The sequence below is a fragment of the Fulmarus glacialis genome, unplaced genomic scaffold (genome assembly GCF_000690835.1).
Source record: "Fulmarus glacialis isolate BGI_N327 unplaced genomic scaffold, ASM69083v1 scaffold3743, whole genome shotgun sequence".
In the NCBI taxonomy this organism is placed as follows: Eukaryota; Metazoa; Chordata; class Aves; order Procellariiformes; family Procellariidae; genus Fulmarus; species Fulmarus glacialis.
In genome coordinates this window covers 33,664-56,729 of record NW_009202105.1, presented here as the reverse complement: position 1 = coordinate 56,729, position 23,066 = coordinate 33,664, and the positions used below count along the sequence as shown (strand labels likewise).

The window sequence follows — 23,066 nt, the reverse complement described above, 5'->3', positions numbered from 1 at the left end:
GCTTGTATGCCTCTAACAGGGAACTGTTGGTTCATTGTAATCAAAATGTATTACTAATGATGTGTTCTGCATCTAAAAGGTGGCACTGCTAAAACAAAAGCTTTTTTTTTTTTTGGGCTTCCAAGGAGGAATGGCTTCTGATCTCTGCCAGCAGAAGCAGAGCTGTCTAGGTTGGACAAATATTAAGATGACCATCTTCATTCATTTAAAAGGAAAAAGGTCTACAATACACAAATGAGGCTTTTGCTCAGGTGGTTTGAAAGAGAGCTAGCGCCACAGAGCCTGCCAGTAGTGGTAATTCTCAAGCTGTGTGGCTGGTGGCTGTCTCCCAAAAACTGTTGTGTGAAAAGATTTCATGTTCAGAAAGTTGTGCAGCTTGAAAATACGGACCTGTTCATACACGTGTATCCACAGGAACAAAGTCTGTACCTATGGATTCCTGTTACTGCTACAAGGTTAACACATGCATGCAAGTCTGGAAGATTTACAGCATTTTAGCAAGTTTTAAGTGGTGGTAGGGGAACTGGCTTGGCCGATCTGTATGCTTTTTCAGTTACGGTATGTGCTCAACAGGCAAGTGGCTTTATGTTAAATGGCAGTTAGAAATTGGTTCTGCTCTTGAACCTTTGCTTGTGCACCCTGATATTCCTCCTTGTGAAGAGAGAAATGAGCTGTACTGCTTCAACAAAAATCCGACTCAGCTGGTCTCAAGCTCCTGTTTTGCACTTCCGGTGCTGTTTCAGTCTTTTTGTGTTTATGTTCTGTTTTTATGTCTTTCCTTTGCAAACAACTTTGCATTCCCCAGCTCGGGGGCTAGTGAGAGGGCTGTGCCTTTAATATAAACCAGCTGTCAGCTGTGAAATGAGTGGAAAACTTAAGAATTCAGTAAACACTGTGGAGGGAGTGTACTTGCACTGCAGTTACATCTCAATGCCAAGCTCCACTAAAATCTAGTGTGGGTGACTTCAGATTTGATTAGTGTCGGCAGCATTGCTGGGGAGCTCTGGAGAAAGCATATTCTTAGAATTCAAACAAATGGTTCATACTGGAAAGGTTCTGGCGCAAACTAAACGGCTGTTGCAGAAGATGCGTTCAAGGCAAGTCAACAACCTTAAAACCCTAATCCCCAAGCCTGCTTTTCTGTCCCAAAAGTCAATGGTTCAATTGCCTAGGGTATAATTATTCATTGTTTGCTACATACTTAAAATAACAGAAGCATCTGCTCCTTTCTTCTTCAAGCACAGCTTTTGGGTTAATCTTGTCACACACAATTCACACCATTTTACCTAAGTATTGAGAAGTAACATAGCTGTTGCTTTGGCCATGCTGTCAGTATACATTTTAAATAAATCAGTGCTGTGTTGCTGAATGTTCTGGTCTCCTGGTCTGTGACACACATGTAGATTTCATGCGATTAGAATTTAAGTTATCAAGATTGATGTTCCAAGCTCCAAAGGAAGTGCCAATACTTACAGTGGTTTAATTAAACAAGCAGTGTTGTTACTAGCTTTCAGGGGTAGTCAGTTTAGACGATGCGTCATGAAGAGGAGAGCCCAAGGCATGGCATTGGGAAGGGACAGGGTGCACGAGGGGGAAAAGTTAGATGTAGCTCCCATGTGTCTGTCCTGTGGGGTGTGAAAATGCTTGTGTGAGCCTTTCCCTATCTTGCTTCATTTACTCTGCTTTTTGCAAACATGTTTCATTGCTAAAAGCCCATACATTGCCTGCAGGCTGCTCCATTATTTTTGCTCATTAACATTGTACACTAACTTGCCTTTGCCTCATTTTATGGGCTTTTTTTTTTTTCCCCCCCTCCTGCACTCTGAGTACCTGCATGACCCTCCCTGGCATTTCATTGCTGTTGACTGACTGATCAGTAGTGCCCTTCTCTTCACTTTACCTTGAGTGCTGATGCCGCGTTTCCCCCTCTTGCTGCTCTGGGGTCTTTATTCTTGCAGGTCCTACCCAAGATCTTTCTCTATTCCACAAGCTGAAATGTGGTTATTAAGGTCTCACTGGCTGGAGCATGCTGGCCCCTTCTGAAAAACCCAATTCATTGAGATGCTCTCCTTTACTTTGCAGTTACATCTCTTGGAGAGACTGACCCGAGTTCTGGTAAATGGCTAGATGACTTCCTTCTTGCTGTTTATTGTTTTACGTTAATGTTTAATCACTTGATATTAATGAGAAGGAGGCACAGAAGCAGTCTAATGAGAGTCTGGGCTGTAAGAGGGGAGCTAGGTAACGAAGTAGTGTACTGGGGGAATTCAGGAGATTAAAGTTTCAAACCTCATCTACATTCAGATAGTTGGAACAACACTGCCTGAAACTCTTACCCCAGCCAAAAGGGGATGCCCTGTAGGCAACAGCTTGTTTGGGGGCTGAAATGGATAAGGAAGCCTCAGGGAAGAGCTTGGGAATAGGCAGTTTGCAATGAAGGCAGGGAAAGGACACTGTTGAAGAGGAATGTGTCTAAGGCAGCAGTTGTACAGTCTCTGTAAGCTGATGCCACTGCCAAAAGAAAAGGTCCTGGAGGCCCCTTGTTTGGACAGGCTTTTCTACCACAACTGCTAAACCATCTCTACAAACTGATCAATCTGAAAAGCTAATTTTATATGTATTTGCATGTATCTACCATGATGCGGATACAGGTTCAGGTCTTTCCTACGATGATTTTTCTTTTGTGGCCCTGTTAATGTTTGCCAACTTAAGGCTGCATAGGTATGAAAGTGAATGGAAGGTGGGATAAACTGCATAGTTTACCCATGTAGGGCTTGTCAAATGAACTTAGGTAGCTTCTCTGACTGAAAGATGTTGTGGGGGGATTTTTTAAAGGTGATAGAAATCCAGTAGGCCTAACTGAAGGCAGTGTCAGTAGGCATTTGATTGATGTTATATGGGACATTGTTAATGGAAAATAAGGGGTGGGATGCTGAAAGTGCTGGTTAGCATATAGACAAAATATTCTGGTTCTGTTTGCTGACATGCAGCACTTCCCTGGAGCTGTGTATGCAGCTTTCACTGTCTTTCTGTGATACTGCTATGAACAGAGAAATAAGCTAGTGCTTATGATAGCTTTCTGCTGTGCTTTAGAAATACAATATACTATTCAGAGGGAAAAAAAAAGTAAGAAAGCATTTTTTGCTATAATAGCAGCAAAGAAAAGAATCAATTCCAGTAGCTGGCAATGTTTTTCTATGGTTAGAACAGTTTGAATTTCCTGCCAAATGCAACTCAAAAGGTTTTATGGGTGTACTGACATCTCCTTGTCAATGCTGGTTTTTGAGCTTTTGCCTCTGTTGGGACACCTTCACTTTCCATCACTGTTGGTGGTGTGTCTGTTTAAAAAATAAGCTGTCATATGTTCTGAGGAACCTGAAGGTGGAGCTTGCATGTTTGAAAACTTTCTGAAAAAATTCAGCTTGCCTTTCTTTTCTGCCTTTTTTTGTGAAAACCCATAGGCTTTAAATTAGTTGCCTTTCCACTGCTTTATTAAGCCCATTATTCCTGTTAATTTGTCTTTTAATTAAAAGAGAAATAGTAGAACATTCCAATTGTTTGCTCCTGGGTACAGTCAAACTAAGGCTGGTGGGAACTATGGAGTGGAGTCGTTTTTCCTGTGCTGGGTCTCTGCCGCTGAAGGCTTGAATGCCTTGCTCCATCCTAGCTTTTTAAGGCCAATATTTAAGAAGGTGTGCTTAGTGTTTTATTCACCCCCCTCTCCCACTTTCTCATTGGTGTAAATAGGACCATTTAGTAGGTTAGTTGGATTTTGAGATTGGGATAGCTTTTTCTGTCTCTGCCTACTGTGGAGAGATAGAAATCTTTATTCAGCTTTTGAAGTACTCTGGCACCCTTCTCTTTTTCTAGGAAAAATCACTGTTCAGTGAGAAGTCAGCTAGTCTGATTTGTTGTGTGAACCTGGCGAACTTTAGTCTGTCTAGCTCAGCTCTGCGTCGTCAGAGGGACGTTCAAGAAGCGTGGGCTGTTGCACTTTGCCAAGGGTTGGTGGGAGGAATTAAGCAGACAATGCTTCTAAGTAGTGTGTACTTTGTAGGATGAGGGAATGGACTGGGTGACTTCTTGGGATCTCTTATAACCTCTTTACTGTTCACGTATCTATGATATGACTAAAATAGTCCCTGACTTCAGATGCTTTTCTTAAGTAGAATGATAAACATTTTGGATGCTGCAGTGATGAAAGCCATAGAATCAGGTATGAATTTGCCTGTTGCATCTTCTGTGCCTTTGATGGCATAGAATGGAAATTTACCTTGTATTAATTGGCTGATACTTCCTGGTAACAGATCTAACAATTCTTACTGTTAATGCTTGGTTTTATGTGCAGATGGATTTGTACTTGAATTATAGAGGCTGTAAAAGAACAAATAGATACCCAACCTTTTCTGTCTCGTCCCAATAGCTGAAAGATCAGCTTGTCTTTTGCAACATCAAAAAGTAAATCGTGTCCTTCACAGACATGGCATGTGTCAGTAAGAATTTATTCTGCTGTTGGATTCTTGAAAAATCATTAAGTCCTTTACCTTTGTAAAAATATGCTCTGCACGGCTCTTTGCAATGTAGTATCTTCATTCTTTTGAAGAAGTACTGAAGTAATGATACTATACTGCAGTTTAGTTTTTGAGAGAGAGACTAGAATATTTCTTCAGAAGGAGCAAAGGTTCAAGATTTTAAGGAACTTTTTGTAGGAGATGGCAAAGGAATCTGGTAGAGCTAATATTCTTCTTGTTTTTCAGATCTTTCCAAAAGCAAAGATTTTTAGGAATTGGTTGAAACTAAAAGTCTCTAAGGATGCAGATACCTATGGAGTTTATGTCCTTGATTTTTTGGGGTGGTTTTATGAAACAAGCTTGGAAAAAAATGAGTAATGCCTTTTCATTTGTGTCTTGTTTCCAGGATTGTGGTTTATGATTTTTTTGGATGATTGCTTAATCCCTAGAATAGCAAGATGAATTTGGGGCCTTTGATTTTTCTTTTTGAGTTGTTTTACAGTGAACTGATCCTGTTAAAAAGGATCCTAATTCCAAAGAGAGGGATCAGTCGCGCAGATGCTAAGAGTTGTGGCAGATACTGCTGTGTTCCCACTGGCTTTCATGAATTCGGGGGAAGATGTTTTCAGGATTGGATGAATTTTCTATAATTCAACCTCCCTGCTCTCTATACAGTGCCTCCAGTGAAGCAGAATTAAGGCTTGGCTGCAGAGTTTTCATTGAGGAGAATTCTGCTTAGCTGGGCCCGAAATAAAAGAATCACATGGTTGCCTATTTGCCTGTGCAGCTTCCTTCACTGTGTACCGAAACCAGGAGGGGACAAACCCTTTGACATTAGCATCTTTTCAGTTTGCATTTGGCTGCACATAAAGCCAGGTTTTGCAGCAAACCAGAAGAGAAAAGACCCATGTTAATCTTGTAGTGGAAAATTACTTTCTTGCACGTCACTGCAGAAGCTGTCCAAAAGCTGCTGGTAACATTTCGGAGTGGAGATGAGACCCACCGCCTGCCTGTGAACTCCATTCAGGAACTGAGATGCTCTCTCTGAAAGTGCTTTCACACAGTTGGAAGGCTGATAGGTTTTTTCCTTTTCATTTTTTTATTTTCTTGGCAGGGAACAAGTGAAATAAAACAGAAGATTTATCAGCTTGGGTGGCTCAGATGGCCTGTGTGGAGGGAGAGGAAAGATTGGGTGATCCTTTCACCCTTCAGGACCTGTAAGAAGGAGGAGCCCTGTGCAACATCACTGTCCAGACTTCCTGTAGGAAGGGAAGATGAATGCTCTTGAAAACCCTACCTGGGCTAGAAACCATCTCTTGTTTAAAGCAAGACTAGCAAGGAAGTCTGGAAGCCTTGCCAGTGACTTGATGTGTGGGCTGTCCTGCCCTGTGCGTGGCTGCTGTGTTGTTTCTGCACACCCCTGTGTGCCTTGAGGCTCAGTTGCAGTTTCCAGGTTGTAGAATAGGTTGTTTCTGGTACAACTCTGTTTACTCAAAGAAATTCATCCCAGTCCTTTAAATTCCCTTTGACCCTCAGTTTTTTGAATCCTTTGCCCTTGTCTTCATCTACCTCCTCATTATTACGCTCTTGATCCTTGTCTGTGGGGAGGAATGTATTGATTATTTTTTTTTAAATGTTTTCTGTTAGAAAAGTTGGGGAACGTGTTCTTGTTATGCCATTATTCATGTTATTTATTTCTTCCTCTACCACTTTTAAAGTCACTTTTGTCACCTGGTAATCAGGAGGTACCTTGCGTGACCAAGAATGAAAACGGTCTTGGCTCTCCTCTGCTGGGGAAGGATGGCCAGTTTGCAGTTTGAACAGCTGATGATTTGAGGGACACCGGAGCAAGCCAGAGAAACAGCATTAGCTGAACAAACATAGTTTCGTACTCGGGTGTCTGTGAGCATTTTGTTTTACCGTTGCCTCTGCTAGATGACAAAGGCCATGTGGGCTGTACGTGCATTTGTCTGTAGGTCCTTTTGGGACTGCAAGCCCAGCATGTGTGTGTTTCTGATAAACTTTGTTCTTGCTTGACTCAGTTCTGATGATACCAGTCTCTTGTTTCACCCTTGGCCTGCCCTTTTGCCCGTGTAGCACAGCTTATAAGGAGATCCTAATGGAAACTCTTCTGGCATACTTCTGATGCAGAAGTGATTCGCGTGCTCTCCAGGGGAAATTATTTTAGTCTGAATGTTTATGCAGAAGGCGCCACGGTAGTGTGGTCATTGGACACTCTGTTCATGAAACCTCCCGAGTTTGCTGGAGAGGAGAGAGGAACACTGGTACTGTGAATTGAAAGATGCCCATAGTAAATTTGCTTGCCTTGGTTGCTCTTTGCAGGCACACTGTGATTGTGGACCACAACATGGGTTGAAATCCCTGTTGTGTGATGGTGCAGTACTTAGATCTTAGTTTGGCGTGTTTTCCGTGGTGAGACAAAGGATGTTTGTGCCTGCAGTTCCGTTAGTGCTGGTTTTGGTTTTTTAGACATTCCTTTTATTGTTCCTGGAAGTCCGTTTATGATATTCTTCAATGTCTTCAGTTTGCAGCTGCTTATTCTCTAACTCACTTGTATTTTCCAATTAAGACGGACTGAGTTTCCTGGTGAAAAGTATGTTGCTGCTGCTTTTTCCTGAGCACACCAAAAGCTCCCTGTGCAGGGCATTTATTTCTGAAATAGCTTTTCTGCAGAGCAAGAGCAGTTTAATTTAGCTAAATTGCTCACTAAAGACTTAACCTGATAATTTTACAATGTCTGTACTTCAGCACGTTGTCTTGGATTTAGCAGGAGAAGAGAAGTTGTTTGTTGATGGATAGAGACTTTGCCCTGGTTGCATTTTAAGTAGACATTTCCCTGGAGATGAGGTATAAATGTCACGTTACAGATTAGCATTTGGCATGGGGTACCAAAGCAAAGGAAGAGATGTCTCGGTTCAGTCTCTGAAAAAGAGAAACTAAAATAATTCCTGAGCTCTGACAGCATTACTTGGACAATGTAGTCTTCAGCGTTTTCTGTTCCTGGTTCCAGCTTGTGGCTGGGTCATGCTAAGTGCTTTTGTAACCCAGACATCTGAAAAGCCTGTGTTTTGATGTGCTGTGGTTGTGCCTGGAGGAGTTCGGACCTGACTCTGGTGCCTTTCTTAAACAAGTGTTTTTTACTGTAGGACTGAAATCCTGGCGTATGCGAAAGTCCCCCAGGAAAGCTCTGTTTGGCTGCAGCAGGATCTGGGCCCCAGGCAGGACAGCTTGCTGGAAAGCCCCATCCTGCCTGGTTGCTTACCCCACCCATGTTACCCTTCTCAGTGGGAAGGTGGTGATGGCAGAGTCACCTCTCAAGTGTGAGGCGAGAGGAAACTGCAAGTTTGTGTTAAGTCTGAGCAACCAGCCAAACGAGACAAAAAGTTTTAACAGAGAGAGACACTTTTCTCATTGAAGAGAGCTAAATTATATCCTGATTGCTCAGCAACTAAATGTCAGCTACCCTTCAGTGATCTCTCCTCCCCTTCTCTTCCACAAACCCGTTCCAGCGATGGAAATAGGTGGTAGATACTAATGTGGGGGTGGTTGTGGAAAGCTGGTTTTAATTTGAGAGTGGAGAGCTGTGATCAGTTGTGATTAGCCCAAGCAAAATGTGTGTTTTCTTCCAGAGTTGTGGAGTTTGCGTGTGTATTTAGCTGACCTTACAGCATTTCACAGTGGATTGCTCTACAGACCCTGGCTCTAGAGTACGTCTGCTGGGCCCCTCTGAAAGACCACAACTATAGGCTGACTTTGTGTTGCTTGTTACTGCTTGTGCACTTGGGACCTCTGCCACTTCCTCCTCTCTTTGCTGCTCTCCGTGGGGCAGAGGTGGGTCAGTATAAGGCTTTGGTACTCACTAATGCTCTTCTAAAGCCCCTGTTTTGTATTGTTTCCTCTGCCAGTCCTTTGCTGTTTCTGCTTTCCTTAATACTTAAGGAAACTGGGCTTGAGGTATGGAAATGTCACTGGAAGATTTGCTGGCTTTCTTCATCTCTTCATTGTAGGTTTGCTATGGGAAGTATTAAAATCTGTTGAACCTTTCGACACGGGCTTGTTGCAGCCAGAGCTGATTGGCAGTGTCTTAGTAATATTTTTTTTTCCCCCTCTTGGAAAACGGCAGTTCCTTTAGCTTGTCAAGAAAAGTGCATCGATTTTGATGGTAGATGTTTCTGAAGTCCAGAATATTGTTCCTGGGTGAGAGGAGACAGACAGGTACTTGTAGGCAGGCAGTAGTGTGATGGAGGCAGGTTTTGGACGAATAGGAGGATAGCTTATTCCCTGTGAGTACGCTAGCAACCATGCTAAAATCTTACCTGGGTGGGGGGGTTGGGGTGTCTCCTTTTTCACTGTGCTAAAAAACTGTTCCTGAGAGTCTTGGCTTTAGCCTAGGGCTACAAAAGCTGTTGAGATCTTGAAGATTTTGGTGCATGATTAAACTATTTCCATCCCAGTTCTGTCTGTACACTCGTATTTCTTGTAGAAATGCTTAAAAAAGAGGTCTTCAGGCTCTCTATTTGATAGTTTCAACTAGCTGACGGTGTTCAAACCCTCTTAGCACTAGTGTGGAGCAAGTTCAGTGTGTCAGCTCCTAAAATTGCCAAACAGGAGATTAATAATTTCATGCCTCTTGGAAGAATTGATCTCTGCTTTCAGCAGCCAGCAATTCCCGATACCGAGAACTGGTTGCTTACTGGTGCGCAACGTCGTTCCTGCTTGAGACTGTCTGCTGGAAAGCAAAGGAAGTTGTGTTGCCTGAAGGGTTTACATGCATTTTAGTTCTTGATTGCAGTGGTAGTTGAGGGCCTTAGTGTTGCTACCCATAAAATGTTAATCAACTAGATCATTAGAAGTAGACCTTTATGTATACGTACATGCATATAGATATATATATATACACACACATATGAGTGTGTATGTGGTAATTATTCAGAGCAATAAAGTGTATATTGAGAAAAATTGCTTAACTAGCTGCTGTGTGATCCTTTGGGGGGGTTTTTTTGTGTTTGTTTGGGTTTCTTTTGTTGTTTGGGGTTGGTTTTTTTTTTTTTGTGGTGTTGGTTTGGGTTTTTTTGAAGCTTACTCTTCCCAATCAGAATAGTTAGGAGAAAATAGAAATAAAGTGTTGGGGCAATTGTTCCAAACTCAATCTGGACTCATAGAGAACGATGCTGCAGCTAAGAAATTTCATAATATTTTATAACTTAGAAAAGTTTGCTTTCCAGGGCATTGAGAGGTATGAACCCTTTTAGCTGGACAAGGCAGAATGTTTGCTTCAGTCTGTACATGAGATCATGAGTAATTTTATCAGTCTCATTACACGTAGTTCCTCAAAATATGTGAAAATCTAACTGAAAAAAATCTTGCTAGTAGTGATTTAAATGGGAAGTGCAGTCAGGCTACTTTTTGGAGAGAAACATGTGATATGCATTTCTAGAGATCCTGAAATCTGTTAAATCAGCAGAAAAAAGCTCTTGTTACAGAATGTTTTAAAATGTAATCAGTGGGGAGTTTCTATTCCCTTTTTCTAAGCTGCATATCATCAGCTGACAGTTTGGTTACTTCTGCTTCTCTCAAACAACTGAGACTACATAAACTGTTTAAAGTTACTTTTGTTTAAAGAGTTAAATGACCGGATTTTCAAATACACCAAGCACACAGATCGTTGTGATCTGCTGTATTCAGGTCTGTCTTTCTCTCTTTTTTTCCCTTTTATTTTTTCTTTTATACAGGCGATATGGATTATGGTTTCGATTGCGGAAGTTAATAATCTGGTTGCTGGGAGTGTACATAGCCATTCCATTTCTAGTAAAACTTTGCCCTGCTATTCAGGCAAAGCTGGTCTTCCTAAACTTTGGTAAGTGACTCAGTCTGTTGGGATGGGTGAGGGGTGGAGGGGAGGAGTGCCTTTATCTATCATTTGTCTGCCTTCACTTTCACCCTGCATGTGTACAGCTTGTGAAGGATATGAACTTTCACAGGTTGCAAGTTCTCCAAACTATGGTTTGGAAAGCATTCTCTGTGGCCCTGGTGGTCTTTGTAGTATGTCTTTATATAAATACAGTGACCAAACTGAAGCCAACTTTCAGCTGAAAGGATCTCCCTCAGGAAAACTGTGCAGTATGTCGAATGCATTTTTCTGAGAGGTTCAACAAAGTTGCATGAATAGACGGTAAGCAAGTGAAATTAAATCCAGTGAATTGTTTTTCAGGCAGCAGCTCTTCACCCGAAAGCATTTTAGGAGAATATTCTGGTTGGGACATAAGAGGCCTGTTCATGCTGTCAGATTGAATGTTTTCCTTGTGTCTGTTTAGCTTTTGCATTTGGTCAAACTAGCAGTATAGTGGGTCTGGCGAGCTGGCTCAGCTCCCACGTCGCCTAGGGAGGCCTGAGCATCCACACAATGGAAAATGACAGAGCATCACTGTATGAGAGATACTTCTTTGTGATCTAAATTTGTCTTTAAACCTCAGTTGTGTTTTGTAATAAAGTTTTGAAAAAAATCTTCCTTTGATTGTAGAAGCTGGAAGAACCAACTACAGATATGTTGCTTTTATATAACTTCCATCATTTTGATTGCATGCTCTGTGTATTCTAACACCTTGGATCATGGTCACTATGAAGTGTGCACATGTGCGGGCCAGCTCTTGTGCCTTGATTGTCAGAACTGACAGCTGGGTAATGTGAATAATGCAGGTTACTTCCATTTTCGTCACCTTGCTTTTTCAGTGATGATTTTAATTTGCCCTTGTAGAGCTTTGCTGGTCTCCCTGAAGTTCCTACCTCTGTTCATTCCCAAGTGACCGAAATAATTGTCCCGTAATACTTTCTTGCACTAGTACTTGCACTAATATCACTGCAGCATTGTTCCTACTGCTTTATATAATGGCAGTCAGATTTTACTTGTGACAGTACTCCCATGAAAAACTATTTGCCTTAATACAAAGTGTGTTCTAACACACTTAATAGAAGCACATTGGCATGTTTGAGTAATTCTTCTCTGCTGGAGAGTGACATTTCTCCTTCAGAGGAGTGGTGTAGGGTTTGCCCTGTCATATTATTTTTCAACCTTCTGAGTATAAATCAGTACTCTTCAGCCATCTTTTTCTCCTCCTTTTGTGTAGTTGGGATTTGCTTCCAAAACAGTAGCACAGAGCTTCAGGGGAAACTGCTTCCATTTGTTTCTCAAGATAGCTAAAGATGAGTCGATAGCCGTGCTCCCGCTGTTAGCAACCAAACCAATGTCTGGATTTGTTCTTGTGGACTTTTATTCCAGGTTGAGATACGTGGGCATATAGGTAGAGATCTCAATCTGTCTCCACTGGAAGTCTTCAGAAAAATGAGATTTCTAGAAACATAAATACAGACTAGATCAGATTTAGTGTATCAGCATGATTAAGAAATGACGTGATTTTTGTCGTGTGATGTGTTGTGAGTGATACCAATTAGCTCTGAAACACGTCCCTAAAAAAACCCTTGATGTGCTGAATCTCCACGTGATGTATGCCTATGTGATGACGATGATGATCTGTTTTGTCTGCATGTGTAGAATAGATGGACCATCCCAGTCCATCTGGGATGCCAATAAAAATTGCCTGTACTTCTACATTTTTCTCTTACTTTGAGGTAAATGCTTACCTGTCCCCCATCACTAACATTGGTATGTTCCTGTTCATATCTTTGTAATACTAAATCTGGCAAGAAAGTCATAATAGATTTGTCAAATGGGAAAATCAAGGCACAGAGAAGTTGAGTAATTTTCCCAGAACACTGCTAGAAGTGACTTGTGTGCCTGTCCAGACCTCAACCGCAGAACTTGCTGTCCTCTTGGAGGATCCACCACCCTTGTGAGAGCGTTGCCGAGTTCTGCGGTGACAGCACAGTGACCCAACAGGTCTCTGGTGGCATGCATGCTTTGTCTGGGACTCTTCCACATGCTTTTGCATAAGAGCAAACAGACTTACACAGGTATAGATTTGCAGTCTAAGGGGCCAGATTTGTCAGGTTAACATCGGCTGTTGTCTGCCTTGATTTTCATGTTTGTGGAATGTGTAGTGATTTTTTGGGGGTAAGTGAGGTGAGATTTGACTGTCACCACTGTCAGTGCTTCTTTGTGTGTCAATAGCACAAAAACTTTGGTATGTTAATTGTTATGCCACTATATTTTAAGGAGCCAGTCCTCCTGGTTCTGCTGGAGTGGAGCTCAAGTTTATGGGAAAAGCCTGAATCATTGGGACAAGAGAGTCCTTAAAACTGCTCGATGCTGTCAGTAGGTCTCTATAGTGTCTCTCTTGGTATCGGGTGTGTCAGAGGCTGCCTACAGAGGCCATACAGCACTGGTGATGGAAAAGGAAGCATTTAGACTAAGCACATCCCTTCATTTAGCATGTTGCACGGTGTCTGTAAGATGTAGCTTGTGAACCAAGCAATGGAAAACAAAACGCTGAACATGTTTGATGTTTGACTTTCCTGATGTTGCTCATGTTTGAATCACTGAATATAAGAAGCAACGAACAATTGTGTGTTGTATAAGTTGGGGAACATAAAACATTTCGAAGAGTGAATTGAGGTGTAATGATTTTGTTTTCAGGGATCTCTTCCTGAAGAGATGAAGTTTCCGGCCTAACGTGATCTCTTTTAAATGCTGCAGTGTCTGGGAGATATGACAATTATTTGATAGTCTTTGGAGAGCGGGCTAACGAACTGCATATCCTCCTCAAAGGCTCAGGAGGACAGTGTTTAACACAATTTATCGTACTCTTACAGGACAATAGCAATGTGGTGTCTGCTACTGTTAATGCAGTATCTCCTTTAGATTGTCATATTATAGAGGCTGAAACCACGTCATCCTGAAACACATTGCAGCTCTGGGATGCACCCTTTATCCCAGGGAGTTTGTCTCATCAGTAACTTCCATTACAGCTACAATGCAAACAGTAGAAGGTTTGCCAAATCAGCTAACCCACCCCACTGATGCATCAGGAGCAACTGTCTTGTGTCTGGGAGATTTACAAAGCAGACTGGGCAGAGATGGTTAAATGTGTGTCATAGGAAGCTTTGTCTCCCCCACCTCTTAATTTTAGCCTGCTCCCTGGTTTTTTTGATGGTTACTTGTGTCTTCTTACCTTGCTGTCTTTGATGTTCATATTTTAGTTGCAGCTGTGGCCAGTTCATCCGTTCACCCAAAAAGAATAAGGTCTTCCCAGCACAGTGGACCAGTTTGTACAACTCTCCAGTGGCTTGCTAAAGCAGTTCTGTAAGAAAATAAAGTTAAAAATTAGAAGGTGTCATATTCTGGTGGGTTTTTTTTTCTTTTTCTTTTTTTTTTGTATTTCAGTGAGGGTCCTGTATTTCATTGACTTGAAAAGACCACAGGATCAAGGTTTAAACCACACCTGTAATTATTACCTGCAGCCAGAGGAGGATGTAACCATCGGAGTCTGGTAAGGAAGCCTGTTCTGTGCAGTATGTGCCCTGCATCTTTGTCCTTCTTTTTGTTCTGAGTGTTGTCTATCCAGTATTTTTACTGTGTATGTGACAACCATTGCCTGCTCTGATTTGTGGATGTTTGTGTTTTCCTCTGCCAAGTGACCGAGTTCATGTTGAAAAGTATGCAAGTCTCTGGAGCTCTTCTGAACTCAGATCAGTAATGCATGAAACACAATTGGACAACCTGTGTATTCAGAGAAACTTCGTAATTTGGAATCGTAAAGGTTACATGTCTGCTTTGCTACAAAGATCATGCCTCCATATCACATGAGACCCAAGGAGTTAGAAGTTTTGTCGTTTAACTGCTGTTCATATTTTGTTTTGCAAAATAAATGTGGGGGAAGATAGGAAAACAGGATCAAAGTGTTCAGAGTAGGAGGAAGAATATTCTGTGTATAAAAGATATGTAAGGTTTGGAGAGTGGGTGGGAACGGAACACGCAGTTTACTCCCTTAAGAAAACAAGTGACAGTGTCAGAGCCAGAGCTCACTTGTCATTCCCTCCTCAAGAACATGATTTTCTGGTCCCAGGCAAGGGCAGTTCATTTTAGCTCCTTGTTACCCAGGATCAGCTCAGATGGCTGGTTCTCTGTCTGAAAAGGTCTGCTTTCAGTACTTCCCATGTTATGACACCAGCTCAAACAGCTTCTGCATCTGTTTCTCATGATCACTTTCTATTGTGTCTCATCACTAGAAGTTTCAAAGCCACAGAAAAGTTCCTGCTAGCTTTGAAGAAAAAGAAGTGCCTGCAGTTTGAATATGTATGCAAGAGCAGCAAACACCTGAAAAAAAGCTAGACACCATGTCAGGTGTGGAGGGAAGGGCGCTGTTCCTTAATACAGCCAGTGACGTTACATCTGTAAGCTGTAGGATTTGGAGTTTTCAGCGATGTGTGTGTGTAACTTCTGTGCGTCCACTAATGCAGTAGAGATTTTCTCTTCACTTGAGTGTATATGACTGTTTGACTGGGACAGTGATATTCCCTTTAAGTGAATTTTGGTGAAAGACATGTTTAGAAGCTGGAAATTCAGTCTTTCCATGGTAGGCTGATAAATAATTGTTTGTATCTTCACTTGGACAATTAAAATTTTACCTGCTAAGCTGTTGAGTAAGTTTAGATTGCAGTCTTGAGATCTTTATTTTGTTTCCCTTACAAGTGTATCTTTACTAAAACAGAACTTCTAGCTTGTTGTGGCATTTCAGAATCCATGTAATTTGTCTTGGTACTTATGAGATAGGCTTTCACAAAAGTTTGGAGCCTTGCTTTACTGCCAGTGTAAGGTCTTGTGTTCGGTATAATTCTGAAACAAAGTCCTCGGCCTGCTTTGTTCATAAGCTTGCAGAAGTCTTGAGGCAGAACAGTTGGAGAATTTGTGAGTCCTACAGTTATTGGGGCTTTTTTCCTCCTCAAGAACTCCATGTCTGCTAGCTGCATGCATGCAAGTAGACTTTTTACATTGTTTCCTCCTGTGTCGGTTTGTCCTTTGAGCTTTACATCTGGGAGGAAGGTGTGGTAGATGGAGTTTGTCTTTCTTCCAAGGAGAAAGGCATGTGAGTACTTAAGTTACTTCTGACAGCTGTAAGCTAGCCCCCTTCTCAAAAATTTGAAATGGTTGTGGGCATGTATTCGCTTTCAGTGTGTGTGTTCTAGAGTAATTATCCAATTTAAATGCCTACCTTTTCTTTGGTCTGTCATTCCTCTCTTTCTATTCCACCAGTGTTGAATTCTTTTTAATGGGCTGCCTGGCTATATTATCTACAAAAGAACAGCTGTGAGTTAAAAATTCCTGGCTTTTCTAGACTCTAGCTTTTCCAGCTAAAATGTTGTACCTTCAGGAACCTGGTGTCTGAAAACAAAATACGTGATCTTCTCATCAGACCCTGAGCCCCTCTTTTTCCTCAGATTGACTATGGAGTCAGATATGCCTCTTACTCACTGAACATTCTTTCCAAAACCAGCTGACTTTGATTATTCTGAATATCTGCTGACCTAGCTGTGAGTCTTGTTTATGGTGTATCAGTTTGTTAATTGAGTGCCATAAAAGCTGAGGAATTGAGATTCTTTCTCCAGAACAGTGGGATGTTCAGTAATTGTGCTTTGGGTTTGCCTGTGAAGTTTGATGCCTTGCACAGCCGTGAGTTTTGAAGGCAATGGTGACAGAGGTAAAAATGTAGAAATAACCCTAGGCACTGCCTTTTAAATTTGGCCATTTGTTAGCTAATCATGACAGTTTTATGAAGAGTGTGTGTCAGGTATGTAATCCTGAATTAATGAGTTGATCAGAAAACCTCAAAATTCAAGTGGTAGACACTGAGTAGCAACAAGACAGTGTAATTTTTCCTTCTGTGTACAGGCACACGGTCCCTGCAGCCTTATGGAAGAATGCCCGAGGGAAGGACCAGTTGTGGTTTGAAGATGCTTTGGGTTCCAGCCATCCTGTAATCCTTTACTTGCACGGCAATGCGGGAACAAGGTGAGGCGCAAAACAGTGATGGCCTTTTTTTCATGCTGTGTTTTCCAGGCTTGCCACAGCTTCAACACATTGATAAGAAAGATGGGGACAAACTTTTTAGCAGGGCCTGTAGTGATAGGACAAGGGGTAATAGTTTTAAACTAAAAGAGGGTATATTTAGACTAGATAGAAGGAAGAAATTTTTCACGATGAGGGTGGTGAAACACTGGAACAGGTTGCCCAGAGAAGCTGTAGATGCCCCATCCCTGGAGACATTCAAGGTCAGGTTGGACAGGGCTCTGAGGAACCTGATCTAGTTGAAGATGTCCCTACTCATTGCGGGGGGGTGGGGGGGGTGGGGTGGGGTGTTGGACTAGATGACCTTTAAAGGTCCCTTCCAACCCAAACTATTCTATGATTCTATGATTAAAACCAAAATAAAATCTAAAAGCAGTTTGGTGCTTCTCCTTTCTTTTAAAAGGAAAGCGTGTTTTAAGAAATGATGTCTCTCCATTTATTGAATGTGGGAATAGATTTATTGCAGTTATCGGAGATATCTGTGGTTTACACTCTGCTAGAAGCCAGGAGGCTGTGACACTAGATCAGGTAGGGAGAAGTACTTCTTTTCAGTCTAGTGGTCTCTGAATCAAGACATGGGGTAGTATTAGTGCTTCTGTATATGTGATTTACATGCATTAAATAAACTTTCCAGTTCCTTTTGTGAGGTTATATATTTCGCGAGTAGTTAACACATTCTGAGGAAGGAAAATCAGAAGGAAAGAAGAAGGTAATGTGCTGGTCTTGTTTCATTATTGCATGTGTACAGGACATTTGTCTGGAACAGGAGCATTTCTAAAATCTGTAATTTTATAGTTGATCATGTGTATCAGCTAAAGAAGTAGGTTGGTTCTCTATACTTTGTTGCTGGATGCTAAAAACCATTAGCGCAGTGTGAAACTTCCTGGATGTTTCTCAGAATCGTGTTCTTACTGCCACATCTCTGCATGATACAGAGCTTTAGTTCATTTGTTAGAACGTGGTCTTTTTCCTTACTAATACGCATCTTACAAAGAGTATCAGCCCCTTTCTGAGTTTTGAGTGCCAGTGCATGTTCTTTTGAAGTTGAAGTCTGCTTGTAGATACTCTGCAAGAGCAGAAACATTGCAGAAATACAAGTTCTATGATGTAAAGCAAAGAAACTCTGTTTTAACTGTACTGGTAGTGAAGGTTTGCTAGTCTTTGCATCGCAGGCACGTTGCCCTTTTTCACCTAAATTCTTATCTTAGCAGTGTTCTTTTCTGGTACAAGGGTATGATGTGGAAGATGCATGCTGTGAGCCAGGAAATGCGTGAGCAGATGGGTTTTTGGAAATTGACCTTGTCTTCTTGTGTTGATGTATTACCAGGTTTAATCAAATTGTTGCATTATTTTTCAAATACTGCTTCGCTTGTTTTCTTGCCTTTATTGGGTGTAGCAAATTATACTAATGGAAGCTATTCTGCAGCTTAATGGTGGTAATTTGGGACCAGTATCTCTGTTATGTACGTATTGATTAGATTTACTTCTTGGCTCCCCCGAGTTCTATGGAGATAAAGTACTGAGCTATGAATCGATTACATATTTCACATTTCGCTTTACTCTGTATTGGAGACGCTGGAGGTGTATTGGTTTTGCCATTTCAGCTTTAATATATATTGCTTTATGTTTCTATACTGCATATTCAGTCTCTTGTCAAAGGGCTGCTTTATTGATGCAGGCTGCATTAACCATAAGTAAAAGGCACTGCCTTGGCTTTCTGGTCTGGAGCTGAGGCAAAAATGTTATGTTTACTTGATCCCCTTAGAAAAAATTCCTCTGTTGCACTTTGAGGAATGCATGAAAAGGCACCAACGTGTGCACATCAAGGGTGACTTTTCAGGCAAGTTTATCTTCTTCTTCAGACTTGTATGATTCAAAATGACTTACAAGCAACCCCTTGTGTTTTGCCCTGAGTGTTTTTGGCTGCATTAGGTATTTTGTAGTACAGTTGGAGCTGAGAGCTTTTGGCTGGCAAGTGCATGTGTTCTTAGAGGGAGGTCTGGAAAGTGGCATTTTGGTTTAGAGGCTGCACTGACCAAACCAGTCATAGTGTGAATGTTTTAGAGTTTTCATATGAGTGCAGGAGTAAATCTACTCTTACATCAATACTAGACTAAAGTTTGAGTGTGGATTAGCCATGTCATGTTGTGGATATATTTTAAAGCGTGTAGTGGCACATTCACTCTCCTTTCAATTTTATGGTCTAGATTTCAATTTATGAAAAAAATATTAAAGCAGATTCTTCCCCTGGACTTATTTACAGTGTTCAACTTAGGTTTTCTCTGCTCAGTCTTTTGCACATGTCCTTTCTGTCCCTGTGCTTGGAGCCAGGTGAGAAAATCCAAGGGGCAGCTGCTTGGGTTTATGTTGTGAGTTCTGCTGAGAGCATCACACCTGGAAGGGCAGGGGTTACTGGCTGGGGCAGCACTAGTGGCAGGAGTGCAGGGTCTGCAAAGCCAATGGGGACAGGCTGTTTGGATGTATTACGGGCTTTGGAAAAGGCAGATAGGAGGGTGGGTTGAAAAGTTCGTCTTTACCTGCTGTGAGAAAAGATTTATAGGGAGAAGTTGACTTCAAAACTATGTCCTGCATAGCTCAGCAAAGCCTTGCTGTCTCCTTGAAGCCTGTGACAAAGCAGTGATGGTGTTTCGTATGTTTGGCATGTTTGTGTTAAACTAGAAGCCTGAGGCAATTGGGAAAGTCTGTTTCTGGAAGCTTAAATGTTCACATGTGGTTTTTTGTTTGTTTGGTGTTTTTTTTTCTCCTCTTCTCTTCATGAATCACTTTTGCCAGAGGAGGGGATCACCGCGTGGAGCTTTACAAGGTAAGTGGCTGCGCGTGTTGTCCAAGCAGTTACATTAACACATCGGATGTGCACAGACTTGAGAAGACTGCTCATTACAGCTCATTGCCAACAGGCAGACAGCTTAGGGCTCTTAGTGTCCTCTAGATATGAAGTGTGTATGGGAAAAACAGTCTGTAAGCCGTGAGCACACTTACTCATATGAAAAGATATTTGAAGGGTCTTTTACTTGCTGCTGTTAACTGAACTAACCAGGTTCTTTGCCAGGAATACTTTCACAACACACTTTATAGGAAAAATTAAAAGTTTTATTTAATCACAGCCATAATCTGACTGATTATACTCATATACTAATTTAAGGTACCATTTAAGAGTATTCTTTCATATGTTACCAGTGTTCTATATACTCACCATCATAGAATAGAATAGAATATTTTCAGTTGGAAGGGACCTACAATGATCATCAAGTCCAACTGCCTGACCACTTCAGGGCTGACCAAAAGTTAAAGCATGTTAAGGGCCTTGTCCAAATGCCTCTTAATCACTGACAGGCTTGGGGCATCGACCACGTCTCTAGGAAGCCTGTTCCAGTGTTTGACCACCCTCTCGGTAAAGAAATGCTTCCTAATGTCCAGTCTAATCCTCCCCTGGTGCAGCTTTGAACCATTCCCACGGGTCCTATCACTGGATACCAGGGAGAAGAAATCAGCGCCTCCCTCTCCACTTCCCCTGCTCAGGAAACAGTAGAGAGCAACGAGGTCACCCCTCATCCTCCTTTTCTCCAAACTAGACAAGCCCAAATACCTTAGCCGCTCCACTTAGGACATTCCTTCCAGCCCTTTCACCAGCTTTGTTGCCCTCCTCTGGACGCATTCAAGTACCTTCACATCCTTCTTAAATTGTGGGGCCCAGAACGGCACACAGTATGCAAGGTGAGGCCTCAGCAATGCCAAATACAGAGGGATTATTACCTCTTTTGACTGGCTTGTTATACTACGTTTGATGCACCTCAGGATGCAGTTTGTTCTTGTGGCTGCCAGGGCACACTGCTGCCTCATATTGAGCCTGCTGTCGACCAGCACCCCCAGATCCCTTTCTGCAGGTCTGCTCTCTAACCACTCCTCTCCCAATTTATACTTGTGCCTGGCGTTACTCTGTCCTAGGTGCAGAATCCAGCATTTGGACTTGTTAAATTTCATCCCATTAATCATTGGCCAGTGCTCCAATCTATCTAGATCCCTCTGCAAGGCATCTTATCCCTCAAGAGAGTCAACAGCACCTCCCAGTTTGGTATCATCAGCAAACTGGCTAATGGTGCATTCAACTCCTGCCTCCAGGTCATTGATAAATATATTGAACAGAACTGGCCCTAGAATTGAACAGTGAGGAACGCCACTGGTGACCAGTGACCAACAAGATGTAGCCCCATTCACTACAACCCTCTGAGCTCTGCCCTTCAGCCAGTTCTTCACCCGGTGCACCATGAACTTGCTCATCCCACAGTTGGACAACTTGTCCAGAAGGATGCTGTGAGGGACAGTATCAAAAGCCTTACTAAAATCCAGAAAAAATACATTCACCGCCTTCCCTTCATCCACTAGGCAGGTGACCTTATCATAGAAGGATATAAAATCAGTTAGACAGGACTTTCCCTTTGTGAACCCATGTTGACTGTGCCTGATGATTGCATTATTCTTTAAATGCCTTTCAATAGTACCCAGTATAATCTTCTCCATAATTTTTCTAAGAACTGTGGTTAGACTAACAGTTCTGTAGTTCTCTGTGTCTTTCCTTACGCCCTTTTTGTAGATTGGAATAACATTGCCTAGCTTCCAGTCAGCAGGGACCACCCCGGACTCCCAATACCTTTGGTATATGATCAAGAGGGTTCCTGCCATAACATCCACTAGCTCCTTCAGTACTCTGGGATGAATCCCATCAGGCCCCATGGACTTGTGACCATTCAGCTGATGCAGCTGGTTCCTTACAATTTCAGTGTCCACAAATGGAAAGTCACTGTTACCAGACTTGTGGCCCTCCGACTCAGGGGACCAGGCAGCCTGAGTTCTATCAGTATTATTAAAGACTGAGGCAAAAAAAGCATTGAATGCCTCCGTTTTTTCTTCATCCGTATTAGTCAGATGACCATCTTCAACAAGTATCGGTCCAATGTTTTCTTTATACCTACTCTTGCTATTAACGTATTTAAGGTCCTTGTTATCTGACAAAACACTGGCCAGTTTCAACTCTAATCGAGCTTTGGCCTTTCGTGTCTTCTCCCTGCATATGTGAACCACAGCTCTGTAATCTTCCTGTGAAGCCTGACCTTGCTTCCAGAGATCATACAATTTCTTTTTCCTCTTGCGCTCCATGAAGAGTTCCCTGTTCAGGCAAGCTGGTCTTCTGCCCTGCTTGCTTGACTTATGACACAATGGGGTTGCCTGCTCCTGGGTTTCTAAAAGGTGGTTCTTAAAGACTGACCAGCACTCATGGACTCCTGAGCCCTCAAAAGCAGATTCCCAGGGTACTCTGCTAAATAGCTCCCTGAGTAGCTTAAAGTTTGCTCTCCTGAAGTCCAGGGTAGCAACTCTGCTGTCCTTTTTCTCTCATTACATTGAAAATTTTAAACTCAACCATTTCATGATCACTGTGGCCAAGACAGCAATCTACCATCACATCTCCCACATGTCCTTCTCGATTCACAAATAGCAAGTCTAGGGGGGCATCTTTCCTAGCTGGCTCGCTGAGTACTTGTGACAAGAATTTATGTCCTACAAACTTTAAGAATTTCCAAAACCTGTTCATCACAGCAGTATGGTATTCCCAGTTGATGTCTGGGAAGTTGAAATCTCTCATAAGGACAAGGGCTACTGATCCAGAAATTTCTCCTAATTGCCTATAGAATAACTCATCAGTGCTTACATCCTGGCTGACGTATCAGTAGTAGACATCCACTACAACATCTCCTTTGTTTTCCATCACTCTAATCCTCAGCCAGAGGCTCTCAACTACATCATCACTAACTGTAAGGGCTGTGCAATCAAACCTCTCTCTTACATATAGTGCGACATCTCCATCTCGCCTGCCTTGCCTATCCCTCCTGAACAGCCTGTAGCCCTCCATCCCAGCACTCCAATTGTGGGACTCATTCCACCAAGTCTCACTAATACCAATGATAATCATAGTTCTGGGAACTAAGCAATGCTTCCGGTTCATCCTATTTGTTTCTCTTACTGCATGTGTTGGTGTACAAGCATTTCAGATATGCTCCTGAGCCCTCCGTGCTCCCAGGAACAGTGTAAATGTTCTCACTAGCATTGCCACCCTTAGGCAATGCCATGCCAACCCTTGGCTTACCTACTGCAATCCTGTTGGTATCTCCTTCCCCCATTGATTCTAGTTTAAAGCTGTCTCGATCAGTCCTGCTAGCTTACGCCCAAAGATGCATTTTCCCCATCGGGACAGGTGGATGCCGTCAGGCCCCAGCATACCTTGTGTCTTGAAGGCTCTTCCATGGTTTAAAAGCCCAAAATTTTGGCAGAGGCACCAGTCTTAGAGCCGGGTATTGATATCCTGGGCTCGTCTGTTTCTTCCAAAGTCTCCCGCCATTACTGGGAGGACTGAAGAAAACACTACCTGTGCTCCTGAATTTTTTAGCATTCTGAAACCTCTTTTGATCGACCTCAGACTTCTTGTTGCAACCTCATTAGTT

General features: G+C 42.3%; 1 protein-coding gene across 1 annotated transcript in view; it reads left to right on the top strand.

The window, feature by feature from the left end:
* The first annotated feature begins 8,691 nt into the window (after positions 1–8,691).
* Positions 8,692–23,066, top strand: part of ABHD12 (abhydrolase domain containing 12) — a 27,657-nt gene continuing 13,282 nt past the window's right edge. The window contains 5 exon segments of the mRNA XM_009574158.1: positions 8,692–8,747; positions 10,265–10,389; positions 13,870–13,975; positions 16,375–16,494; positions 19,345–19,375. Of these exon segments, the coding sequence (XP_009572453.1) occupies positions 8,692–8,747; positions 10,265–10,389; positions 13,870–13,975; positions 16,375–16,494; positions 19,345–19,375 (438 nt within the window).